This window comes from Dermacentor albipictus, chromosome 7 (genome assembly GCF_038994185.2).
Source record: "Dermacentor albipictus isolate Rhodes 1998 colony chromosome 7, USDA_Dalb.pri_finalv2, whole genome shotgun sequence".
NCBI classification, from domain to species: Eukaryota; Metazoa; Arthropoda; class Arachnida; order Ixodida; family Ixodidae; genus Dermacentor; species Dermacentor albipictus.
The window spans coordinates 109404794-109418291 of NC_091827.1; the positions used below are offsets into that span (position 1 = coordinate 109404794).

The following is a 13498-nucleotide window of genomic DNA, read 5'->3' on the forward strand; positions in this document are numbered from 1 at the left end:
CTGTTGGGGCCGTGTCGTCTGCTTCAAGCCTGTGGTGTGGTCTCTCACCGCGTTGTGCGTGTGTTCTAAATGCGAAGCATTTCTTGGCAAACATTTGCCACTTTGACAGTATCTATCTAGCCACCTACGTGTTGGCGCTCTACTGGTCGTTCCGTTAACTTGGTAGGTGCCAAAACTGGCGTAGTATGAGAAGAGTGTATGATGAATGTAAATGATCGGTCGTGACATGAATATCATGACGTGTGTCATGTGAGTCATGCAACAGCCGTCTACGCCTTGGCGCTCTCATGGTCGTTTCGTTAACTTGATGGACTCCCCGTACGCTGCTTCATATAACATCGATTCCCACAGGCCGTGCGATCTGGCGGCTTTTCGTTTACGGTGTTGATGAGCATCTGTATTACCTTTTACCATGAAACATTAATACACTGCACAGTTATCCTTGTTATGATCAAACCATCTGCCAACTTGAGGCGCTGAGTGCGTGTTTTATTGCCCATGCATTATTTGCTTTATTATAAGAGGCGACGCCGCTTGTCTTCTGACAGGCGGATAAATGTCAGAAGAAGTACAGTACACCGTTCCGTACATCAGGCGCAATGCTGTGGAAGCTTCAGATACTTCTTGCAGTGGCTGCCTTGACACTTCCATATAGTTTGATGTTTTCTGGGCGCATTTCTGCGATGGTGTTCTTTACATAGGCTTAGTATTGAATGAAAGAAAGCCTTCATCCTTATAAACAAAACAGCTTTACAGTTGCAAATACAGTTGCAAATGCGTCGTTTTAGATCAATTTGCTTTTCGTAGTTTTTAGATTCGGGTGTTTTATTTGCAACCCGTCTGTGTGCTCGCGCGAGGAAACGCCGTTGGGGCACAGCGAGCATTGACACAACGCGCGGAATGATAAATTTTCGTCACCGAATGACTTGCGGTGCTTCCACAACGTTGCATCTGATATTTCAAGCGGAGTATAGAAAGTAAGATGCGGTGAAAATTAATTTTGCGTAAAGGAGGCCAGCCTGGCCTTAGCGGCAAGGTAAACATGTGAAACCTGACCCACCACAAGATCGCGCGCTTGGTTTTAGCGTCATACAAAAGGGCTCCTTAAAAGGCACCCAATAACTCATCATATTCGCGCATCAGTGTCAGCGTGGCAGTGTACCTGTTATAGATAGCAGCCGTCATTTGAACCCAGCATGGTAAAAATTAACCTGTAGTCCCCCTACCGCGGCATGCCACATCATCATCATCATCATCAGCCTAGTTACGCCCACTGCAGGGCAAAGGCCTCTCCTATACTTCTCCAACTACCCCGGTCATGTACTAATTGTGGCCATGTTATCCCTGCAAACATCTTAATGTCATCCACCCACCTAACTTTCTGCCGCCCCCTGCTACGCTTCCCTTCCCTTGGAATCCAGTCCGTAACCCTTAATGACAATCGGTTACCTTCCCTCCTCATTACATGTCCGGCCCATGCCCATTTCTTTTTCTTGATTTCAACTAAGATGTCATTTACCCGCGTTTGTTGCCTGACCCAATCTGCTCTTTTCTTATCCCTTAACGTTACACCCATCATTCTTCTTTCCATAGCTCGTTGCGTCGTCCTCAATTTCAGCAGAACCCTTTTCGTAAGCCTCCAGGTTTCTGCCCCATATGTGAGTACTGGTAACACACAGCTGTTATACCTTTTCCTTTGAGGGATAGTGGCAACCTGCTGTTCATGATTTGAGAATGCCTGCCAAACGCACCCCAGCCCATTCTTATTCTTCTGGTTATTTCAGTCTCATGATCCGGATCCGTGGTCACTACCTGCCCTAAGTAGATGTATTCCCTTACCACTTCCAGTGCCTCGCTACCTATCGTAAACGGCTGTTCTCTTCCGAGACTGTTAAACATTACTTTAGTTTTCTGCAGATTAATTTTCAGACCCACCCTTCTGCTTTGCCTCTCCAGGTCAGTGAGCATGCATTGCAACTGGTCTCCTGAGTTACTAAGCAAGGCAATATCATCAGCGAATCGCAAGTTGCTAAGGTATTCTCCATCAACTTTTATCCCCTATTCTTCCCACTCCAGGTCTCTGAATACCTCCTGTAAACATGCTGTGAATAGCATTGGAGAGATTGTATCTCCCTGTCTGACGCCTTTATTTATTGGGATTTTGTTGCTTTCTTTGTGGAGGACTACGGTGGCTGTGGAGCTGCTATAGATATCTTCCAGTATTTTTACATATGGCTCATTTACACCCTGATTCCATAATGCCTCCATGACGGCTGAGGTTTCGACTTAATCAAACGCTTTCTCGTAATCAATTAAAGCTATATTTAAGGGTTGGTTATATTTTGCGCATTTCTCTATCGCTTGATTGATAGTGTGGATATGGTCTATTGTTGAGTAGCCTTTACGGAATCCTGCCTGGTCCTTTGGTTGACAGAAGTCTAAGGTGTTCCTGATTCTATTTGCGATTACCTTAGTAAATACTTTGTAGGCAACGGACAGTAAGCTGATCGGTCTATAATTTTTCAAGTCTTTGGCGTCCCCTTTCTTATGGATTAGGATTATGTTAGCGTTCTTCCAAGATTTCGGTACGCTCGAGGTTATGAGGCATTGCGTATACAGGGTGGCCAGTTTCTCTAGAACAATCTGACCACCATTCTTCAACAAATCTGCTGTTACCTGATCCTCCCCAGCTGCCTCCCCCTTTGCATAGCTCCTAAGGCTTTCTTTACTTCTTCCGGCGTTACCTGTGGGATTTCGAATTCCTCTAGGCTATTCTCTCTTCCACTATCGTCGTGGGTGCCACTGGTAGTGTATAAATCTCTATAGAACTCCTCAGCCACTCGAACTATCTCATCCATATTAGTAAAGATATTGCCGGCTTCGTCTCTTAACGCACACATCTGATTCTTGCCTATTCCTAGGTTCTTCTTCACTGTTTTTCGGCTTCCTCCGTTCCTGAGAGCCTGTTCAATTCTATCCGTATTATAGTTCCTGATGTCCGCAGTCTTACGCTTGTTAATTAACTTAGAAAGTTCTGCCAGTTCTATTCTAGCTGTAGGGTTAGAGGCTTTCATACCTTGGCGTTTCTTGATCAGATCTTTCGTCTCCTGCGATAGCTTACTGGTTTCCTGTCTAACGGCGTTACCACCGACTTCTATTGCGCACTCCTTAATGATGCCCATGAGATTGTCGTTCCATGCCACATAATGAGATCCTAATATTGGCGCCTAAAACTCCGGAATTTAATTGCCTTTTTTTCGGTGCAATATTTCGCTTGTGTCCTTATTTGTGTACGTCGTTACAAAAGTTGGCGTTGTCGACTGCCACGATGTAAATGTCCTGGTGCGGGATGATCGTACTGGCATTTGGAATCGATGGCAATCGAGTCTGTTCAGCTCAACGGCTGTGTGCCGATGATGGATGCTTCAATAGCGCGCTTCGGGTTGACGACAAACTTCGTAGCCAACAGTAGCTGGAGCAAAGTGGTCATTTGAAGAATGTGTGGCCCATTTTCCTCTAGTTATCTTTCTTTTTTTGTATGGAAGATCGTATACAAGAGGGCATTAATCAGTGCTGCTCTCTCTCAGCGCTGTGCCACTATGAGCATGGTACTGACGTTCTTTTGTTTTACTTGTGCTTGAGAAAGGATTTACAAATTCATGATCCACTTTTTCACGAAAGAGTCACGATTGGTACAGTGGTGCATACCGAAAACTAGTAGGCCAGGGCAGTTTTTTTTTTCAATCCTTAGTAAGCTTCAATCAGGCTAGAAGATGACGCACGCGCGTATTCCCTTGCTTGCTCCTGACTCACTCTCTCACGCATGCGCAGGCATTATTTTTTTTCCGGGCACCCGCAACACGGGCAGCCTCAGTTTCGTTTTTTTTTCTATACAAGATAGCGTCATTTCGAATGTAATACCTGTGACACCCTCTATTTCTTTTATTCTTTATTTGAGAAGCTTTTTGAAGTTTTTCGGTATTGCGCAAGTCATAGTACGGCGGAGCAAGCGTCTTTGGCAAATACAGCACCATTGTGCTGATGATAACGCCACGCGGTCCATATGTTTCCTTTCCCGTATTTCACGTGCTGCTTCTGTAGATGTGATTACGTTTATGTCCCGGCGAAAGAGGTGCTTGCTGTATCAGATTCTGATTCCAGATCGGCCAGTCCTTTTGCCACTAACCTTGCAGCGATGTCTGCAACAGTCCGGTCGAATTACCTGGAATGTACGGTGATATACGGACACATGGCAGCTTTGCTGTGCGACTCAAGAGCCTACCGCGCCGTCACATTTTCTGCCGCTTCATTCTATTCCGTTTTACGGGCGCGGGTGTCTGTTCGCCTGCTACGGGGCTTGCTTGTATGGTAATTTCATGCTAAGGTGAATCGATGGGAATCTGATGCTGCAATCTTTCATCCACCACATGAGTTGTTTATACTGGTGGTTTCTGTATATTGTGTGGATGCTCGATTCTCACGCGTCCTTTAATGCTGTTTTCCCCGCATGGCTCTCGTTTCTCTTGTAATCCGGCTTCCCCGCGTAGCGGTGCGCCGACGGAGGTCGCAGAATAGTACGAGAGGTGGCGCGAGTGTTGCGCTGCTAGCGCCACCTAACAGCGGGGTTACTCGGGCGCATGAAAGGAGTAGCCTCTTTCTCTTTGGCTTAGAGTCGGCTGTACACTTGCGCGGATGTTTCGCGCGCCTGCGGGCACGCTTCACCGGACCGTCCTAAGGACGGCTTCGGAGTGCGGCACTGGGAAGGACGAACGCAATCGTTCGAACGCGCCACGCTTCGCGTGAATGTACACGTGAACGATTAGGCCTTGGTATCCAGCATGCGGGCAAACATATTCGCTCGATATTCTGACGAGGTTAGTCAGACTTCCTCGATTCATCAGCGCCTGGCGGCATGTTCTGAAGGTAGCAATTTGGCTAGCTGGAAATGATGTGTGAAAAGTGTGACATACGCAGCGTTTAAAGGACGAGCCCTAACCACAAACGGGGTTTTAGAATGGCGATCCCCCTTTATCACACAAGCTGTCTCTTCTTCCTGGCATGGGATCCAACCTTGCATAATGAAATGTATTTGTAACGCTAAATCAGTTTACACATATGCGCTTTTCTTTAAAACCTCTACTCTCACTCCTTCGGCGGTAAAATGTCGACGATAACAAGAACAGATAAAAGCCATGCTTCGCTTTTTTGAATTTAGCATGGAAACCTCATTGCCTTTACGCCAGTGTGACGTCACGGGTTTCCCAGAATTTTCTCGTATGTGGCCTTTTTTGGCACTGAAAAACATATCGAGGCTTGGCGCAGGTTTAATCTTTGATTTCTGTAGAACGCAGCGTGATTGTCGTTTACCTATAGAGACAGTCAGTTTCGCCCGAGAAGCGGAACATCGATTGCAATAGGAAATTAATAGGCAGCTATACGAAGTAAGGACAGTAGTTTTGGAGGCCGTAAAACTTGGAAGCTTTCGCTTACTGCCTGAGCTAACAAGCATGGTGTCAACACGCACGAACGCAGTACACTCGATAAGCGCGGGCACTCGCTATGAAAACGCTGGTATGAGCAAGTGCGGCAGCAGCAGCGAGTGAAGTGACCTTCGTGCGGTCTATGGCTTCAACGCAAGAGCGGCGAGAAAACAGCGCCCACAGGAGTATGAGCCGTCTGCGAATCTTTCAAAATACGACGCGCGCGCCACCACACGCTGCCGTGCGAAGTGCGCACTTGTTGGCGGAGTCGAAGGCGTCCTCCCTCGCTAGCGCTGCGTCCCCACTTTCCTCCATATATGGCGCGCGAGACTGAGCCGCCATCATGGACGAAGGGAAAAAAAAATTGGAGGACGCTTAACTGTGTCGTTACCGCTGGAAATTGGTCGTTTTTTATAGGTCTCACAAGAAAAGTTATTTACCACTACAAATAATATTCCAGGACACATTGATGATGCATATTTTGTATCATGAAATGCTCTTTCCAAAAACATACTTGCCAAACAAAAAAGTTAGGTAAAACGTAAAAATTAAAGAAAGCGTCATTTTTGCTGCCAGTTGATTAAACAAAAGTAAAAAAAAAACATATCTACAAAAATATTAATATCAAAGAATGTTCACGATATGCATTTGAAAGATAACCCAGAAATAGCGCCTGAAAAATAAATTATCAGTATACAACCGATCTTCGGATGAGAAAAAGAAACTAAGACCAGTTTATCGCTCATGCCATGCGGTGTAGCAGTTCCTCGATTTTCTGAAGCATAGATGCACTCCACAATTTTCCCACAACACGTGTGGTTTTTGTTCAACTTTGTGGTCCCCGTAACACATTCTGCAGTTTCTCCTTTTCGGCTTATTCTGAAAATGTTCCAATGAGAAGTTCAAAGAACGTAGAACGTACCAGTTCGTTTAGATTCATGCACCTCTTCCAGAACCGATCGCTTTCAGCGTAGCTGGGCAACTAAAAGATTATGCATCAAAGCATATCTGTTTGCATTTTTGCACATTGTATTTCTTACCTCTGCAGAGAACAACAATAGAAAGAAATCCCACGCCACTGTAAACTGTCTTGCGCTAATCCGTAGTGCTGGGCCGAGGTGTGCTACGGGCGGCCTTCTTGGCGTGAACGGAAGTTTCTTTGATTCCGATGGTATCACATCGTAACCTAGCGAAGTGTGCACCCTTAAAATGATCAACAGAGCTCTCAGGTCGTGTCGGAAGATTGGCAGATAAGCGCGCACAAGGAAGGAGACCGCTCAAGGCCGCAAAGGAAGCTCGCCGGTGAACAGCTGCGGATGTCCCATGTTGACTCAAAACATCGTCACCGTCAGAGCTTGAATCTGCCTTACTGTAATCTTTGTAATCGTAACTCGAGTCCTCATCACTAAATTCAAGTGCGAGTGCAGCATAGTTTCGAGCAGGACGCTTTTCTCGCGACGCAGCCGCGCTGGATGACGCCATGGGAGCGACTTTCGATAACTGAGCAGTGACACCAGCAGTGCCCCTTGCCGGGATTTTACGAGAGAAGCGTTACCGAAACTCTTGGAAACTGGTTGCAAAAGCCGGGTCTACATGTTCGACATGCGGCGGATTCAGAAATACACTTTAGTGGAATGAAGCGACTCGAACTCTAAACCAAAGCTGACTAGTGAATAGGTGGCGTCATTTTTGGTTAATTATCACCGCTCAGCACTGTTGGACGGAAAAGCCGGCGATATAATTTAATTCGGGACGTGCTATGAGTTATTTGACTGACTGAATAAACTTTATTGAAGCCAGCAAGAGATGGTGGCTGGGCCTAGGCCTCCCACGTGGGGACATCGAGGTGTTGCCTCTTCGCCGCCTCGCAGGCCTGCTGGGTCGCCCAGAGTTGGTCGTCAAGGTTGGGGCTACGCAGGGCAGCGTGTCGGGGTATTGGTGTGTGCAGTCCCAAAGCATGTGTGGAAGTGTGGCTGGCTGTGTCTTGCAGATATTGCACGTGGGATTGGGGTAAATGTCTGGGTAGATCTTGTTGTAAAGTTGTAACGAGGGGTAAGTATTGGTTTGTAGCAGGCGGAAAGTTGTAGCCTGCGTTCGGGATAGTTTGTTGTGTGGGCCGGGGAAGGTTCTACGCTCTAAGTAGAAGGACTTCACAAGATCATTGTATCGTGTCAGGCGATCCCTACCGGTGGGGGCAACCTCCCCTTCTCCCGCGCGGTTAACTAGGCCTCGCGCCAGGGAGTGGGTAACCTCGTTGAGGTTGGGGATGTGCGGGTGGACGGTGCCTACATGAGCGGGGAACCAGACGAGTGTAACCTGATGGTCGGTTGAGCGGGGCGCTTGTTGCAAGATGCGCAAGGCTTGGTGTGAAATACGGCCGTTGATATAGTTGATAACGGCGGAGCGTGAGTAAGAGACGATGGTATGGCATGTTGGGTCTAGTGTGGCTAGCGCGATGGCCACTTCTTCAGCTTCCTCAGCGTGTGGGGTTACTAGGCTGATAGCATGGTGGAGAGAGCCTTCACGCGTGGTGACGGCTGCAAAGCGGGTACCGTGGGGATACTCGGCGGCGTCGACGAAACTCACACCGTCGTGCCGAGTAAGGGATTTGGTGAGAGCCGTGGCACGTGCTGTGCGACGTGCGTAGTTGTATTCGGGGTGCATATTTCTGGGGATAGGATCGGCGTGAATCCAAGCTCGTATGGTGGAGGGGATCTGGTGCTTATGGCCGTGTTGATGGTGGTAGGTGATACCGTGCGAGGTGAGGATATGGCGACCCGTCGCTGTGAGAGTGAGTCTCTCCAGCTGAGAGCGACGTTGGGCCTCGATGAGCTCGTCCAGTGTGTTGTGGACGCCTAGTTGAAGGAGGAGGTCAGTGCTGGTGCAACCGGGGAGGCCGAGGGCTTGTTCATAGACACCGCGTATAAGTATGTTGATCTTGGTGTGTTCAGCCTTGTACCAGTTTAGATACGCAGCAACGTAGGTGATGTGGCAAATTACGAATGACTGGATTAATCGGAGCAGATTCTCCTCTTTCATACCCCCACGGCGGTTGGAGACCCGCTTCAAAAGTCTCATGGTGTTGGCTGTATTCATCTTGATTTTGGCGAGGGCCATGACATTCGCTCCGTTCGCCTCTGTGGGCAAGCCGAGCACACGAATGTTGGTGACTAGGGGTATGGGGCTCCCATCCATGAGATGAAGTGCAATGTCTTCGTAATGGCGTTTAGCGGTGGAGTATTTTGGACGGCGGCCACGGAGAGTAGGCCTGTAGAGAAGGAGTTCGGACTTCGCAGGGGAACAGCGAAGCCCCGTGCCTTGGATATAGGTCTCGACTGCTTCAATGGCGGATTGTAGTGCCGTCTCTATTTCACCGTCACTGCCTTTGTGGGCCCAGATGGTTATATCGTCAGCGTATATGGTGTGGGTGACACCGTCCACTTGATGCAACTCCTTGGCAAGATCGATCATGACAAGATTAAAAAGCATTGGGGAGATAACGGAGCCCTGGGGAGTTCCCGCGCTGCCCAAAGTCTGGGCGTCGGAGCGGAGATCCCCCACCGAAAGGAAGGCCGTGCGGTTAGACAGAAAGTCTCTGACGTAATTATAAGCGCGCGCACCGAGATTAAGGTGTGAGATGCGGTCAAGAATGGTGGAATGGGCTATGCTGTCAAATGCTTTTACGAGGTCGAGGCCGAGTATAGCTTTAGTAGTACGTGTTCTATCTTCTAGTATATGGTGCTTAAGTTGTAGCATGACGTCTTGGGTCGACAGGTGGGCCCGGAAGCCAATGACAGAGTGAGGATACGCTGCAGTGTCTTCCAGATGGGTGTTAATTCGCGTGAGGAAGGCATGCTCCATAACCTTTCCCACACATGAGGTTAGTGAGATGGGACGAAGATGATCGACGCTAGACGGTTTGCCAGGTTTCGGAATAAGGATGACCTTTGCTGTTTTCCAGGCCGGCGGAATGGCACCATTACGCCAGCAGTCATTGATATAGTCTGTCAGGTGGGTGACGGAGGCATCATCCAGATTACGGAGGGCTTTGTTAGTGACCCCATCGGGCCCAGGGGCAGAACGGCTGTTTAATTTATGCAGGGCGGCTTGAATCTCAGCGACACTAAAGTCTTCGTCCAGTGGGGGGTTGGGGGCCCCGGTGTAGAAGCCGTGAGATTGCACTGGGCCCACGGGGAGATACTTGTTGGTGAGGTAGTCTAATACTTGGGCGCGGCCCTGTTTCTTCCTTTCCGTATAGAGAAGTTTAGTGAGGCGATCTTGTTGGGAAGAGCGGGTGGCTTGACTATCGAGGAGGTGTTTGAGAGGCTTCCAAGAAGAGGGACAATGGATCTGTCCGTCAGCAGTATTGCACAGTTCAGTCCACTGCTGCCGGCTCAGAGTAAGGCAATGGGCTTCGATTTCCCTATTAAGGAGGGCTATTTTAGCGCGGAGGCGCCTGTTGAGACGTTGCCCTTTCCAGCGGGATAGGATGGATGTTTTAGCCGCGAGGAGGTGGGCCAATCTACTGTCCATGCGCTCGACGGGGGCATCGGTGGTAATGGTGTGCGTGGCTGCATTGGTATCGGAGTGGAGATTTCGGGTCCATGCATCAATGTCCGCTATGCGTTCCGCGTGCTGGTCAGCGGATCGATGCTTGCGAAATGCATCCCAGTCAACCCACGTGAACTCACGAGGTTTGGCAGTAACTGCAGCTATCCGAGGGAGAAGTATGGCAATGATGCAATGGTCACTACCGAGATCATGTTGTGTTGCTCCATTGGGCGTTGGTGACGTTCTTGGTAAATGTCAGGTCGGGGGTCGTGTCGCGGGAAGTGGAGCTACCAAGGCGTGTGGGGAACGTGGGGTCTGTAATGAAAGTGAGGCCGAGGTCTTGGGAGTCTTTCCAGAGGTTTCGAGCCGCCGTCGTCGAGTAGCCATATCCCCATACCGTGTGGGGGAGATTGAAGTCTCCACCGATGACGAGGGGGTTGGTGCCAGCTACGTTAAGGGCCTTCTTGAAGAGGGTGAGAAAACGGCTTCGAACTTTGGCAGAGGGATGGCTGTACACGTTAAGGAGAAACATACTTTCCTTACGTCTCCTGGTGGGGATAAGTTCAACGAGAAGGTGTTCGATGTTTCGGTCGTGGAGATTGTGTTCGATGGCGGTGATTCTCTTGTGGACGAAAGTGCAGAGGCGGCGAGAAGCATGTGGCGGGATGAAAGGTTGGTAACCTGGGAGGGTGACCGAATCGATATGGGTTTCCTGAATGAATTTGATTGCAAAATTTTTATGCTCATGTGGAGTAATCGCAAGCGGCATAATTTTTCTCTAGTGCGACAGAAGGTGAGAGTCACGCCTCTTTAAGCTACAACATACGCACATTAGTTCGCGAAAAGTTTCATCAAGAATCACGACATCGCTGGAGTGCGAAAATTTAAACTGATTCTCAAAGTTAGTGTCTGTACAAACTACTGGATGGCCTTATATGGATAAGAAACGGCTCCGATATGTCAAAATTGGCGATCTAAAGCATCGTTCACCGGTGATCGATTTGAATAGGCGTGGTAACGAGAGTTAAGTTCACCTCTAAGAGTGGAACGCCATAGCATTCAAAGATGCCTGGCTGCTTCTGACGCTTCCCGGCAACTGGAGCTTATCTAACCGTAATGTTTACTTGGAAACGCTGACCGCGAACGCTATGCACGAAGGCGGACTTTGTGTTAGAAACGCGGCCTCTTGCGTGGGCCGCGACTGACTGACTGAAAAACTTTATTGTTCAAATTATTTACAGGGAGCGTGTGGAGTAGTCCTTAAGGGGCCGTTCTTTATAAAGACTAGGTGGGCGCCTCATTACAGGAGCCCATTGGCTGTAGCCGTGGCTCGCGCACGGCCAACCAGGGCCTTCTGGCTAGCCAGGTCGGAACAGCCGAGCAGGGCCGCCCCCAAGTAGTCCCGGGTAGGGTTGGGTATAGCGGGAAGGTGAGGGGTTGATTGGCATGCCCACACCATGTGGAAATTGTCCGAAGATTTTTCCTCACAGTGCGGGCACTTCCCTGTGCACGTAGGGTCGAAATGTTTTTGGACTGCCGGGCACAACAGTGTTTTAGTATAGAGGCGAAGGAGTAAACGCTCCTCCGCCTTCGTGAGGCCCTTACAGGGCTTAGGAAAGATTGCATGGCCGTATTGGTAGTGTTGGGTGATTTCCTCGAAGGTGAATGCCGGATTGGGGTCGGAGTCCGCAGCGACGGGAGGCGAGGGCGATGCCCGGAGAGCGAACACGCGGCCAGCGGCGTCGGCCGCTTCGTTGCCCTCGAGACCCTCGTGCGCGGGAGTCCATATTGTCGTGCGGGACGCGGGGACCCCGAGATAATTGCTGCCTTGAAGTAAGCGGTACGCAAAATAGGGAATAAAGCCCCGTTCGATGTTTCTGCTGGCCGCTTGTGAGTCGCTAATAATGACCCGCGAGTCGTGATGTGCGGCGGCGAGCGCGATGGCAAGCTCTTCCGCTTGTGTTATGTCTTGTGCTTTGAACGTAAGGCCGTTCACCGCGGTGTTTTGGTGGACGACTGCGGCCGTATACCAACCCCCATGGTGTGGGCCGGAGGCGTCCACGTAGAATACTCCGTGCTTGTTCCCATAGTGACGTGCCAATGCTTCCGCCAGCGCGAGGCGCCGGCCACTATGGTCGTCTCGTGTCATGTTGGCCGGAAGAGGGCGCACGTGCAGGGCGTATCTCCAGATTTCCGGGATGCGCACGCGCTCTTCCGTCAGTGTTGGATGGTGGACGTGTAGTCGGGCAAGAAGGCGGCGACCCGACGGCGTCTTGGAGAGTCCTGTATAGTGGTTCGTCAAGTGTGCTTCTTGGAGTTCCGCGATGGTGTTGACCAGTACCAGGCTGAGGAGGCGCTGGTTGGATGTGTTGATCGGGAGGTCGAGAGCACGCTTGTAAGTTTTACGGTGAATCACTTCGAGGGCGTTCTCGTCAAACCTGCGAAGGTGGAGGTAAGGAGTCGAGTACAACACCCGACTGGTTACAAATGCGTGCGCCAGCTGCAAAGCGTCTTTTCACCGTAACCCCCCGCGTTTATTGGAAACCCGGCGAACCATGCGGCCCAGCTGGTCCCCCACCTTGCGCAGTTTGGCCAGTGTTGTGTCGACGCGGCGGTGTTTATGAATAAAGAGGCCCAATACTCTGATCTGATCGTGTTCTGTGATGGGTCCATTTGGTAGGGACAGTTCGATTTTGGTAGTGCACTTCGGCGAGGGGCGATTGTGCACAAATTGCGATTTGGCCGGGGAGCATTGAAGGCCGCAGCGGCGGGCGTAGGCATCCACGATCTCCGCCGCTTGCTGCAGGTTGGCTTCAGTGTCTCCTACCGATCCTTGTTTAGTCCAGATGGTGATGTCGTGGGCATACAGCGCGTGCTGTATGCCTTCTACATTCTCCAGCTGAGCCGGGAGTTTCAGCATTGCCAAATTGAATAGTAGGGGTGAGAGGACCACGCCCTGCGGGGTACCTCTGGTGCCTAATTGGTAGGGGCCGTGTTCTTCACCTTGTATCCGGATGTACGATTGCCGGTCGGAGAGAAATTGCTTCACGTATTGAAACGTGTTGTGTCCACAGTTGTTTTGGGAGAGGTGTGACAGAATTATGTCGTGTGTGACATTGTCGAAAGCCCCCTTCAAATCGAGGGCGAGTACTTCCTTGTCATTAAGGCATTCGACGGGATTTAGAATTTCGCGGTCTAGTTGAAGCAGAACATCTTCCGCGGACCGGTGCGCGCGGAACCCGAATATGGTGTCTGCGAAAACGTTTGGGTTTTCCAGAAACTCGGACAACCTATCTCGCACCATAGTCTCCATCAGCTTTCCCGCACAAGCCGTGAGGGAGATGGGGCGGAGGTTGTCCGTGGTTATGGCTTTGCCCGCTTTCGGAATGAAAGTGACCAGGGCGGTCTTCCATTCGATTGGGAGGGGTGCCTCACCGAGCCAGATTGAGTTTATGTATGCGATGAGC

The 13498-nt window shown here is 50.0% G+C and overlaps 2 protein-coding genes across 3 annotated transcripts in view; one reads left to right on the forward strand and one right to left on the reverse strand.

The window, feature by feature from the left end:
- LOC135903459 (sulfotransferase ssu-1-like) overlaps positions 1-13498 on the forward strand; it is a 79008-nt gene that overhangs the window by 293 nt on the left and 65217 nt on the right. The window lies entirely within an intron of this gene.
- Positions 11332-13335, reverse strand: LOC139047890 (uncharacterized). Its single transcript, XM_070522066.1, has 2 exons — positions 12551-13335; positions 11332-12469 (listed from the first exon to the last, which is right to left on the reverse strand). Exons 1-2 carry the CDS (start codon positions 13333-13335, stop codon positions 11332-11334), a joined length of 1923 nt encoding a protein of 640 aa, XP_070378167.1.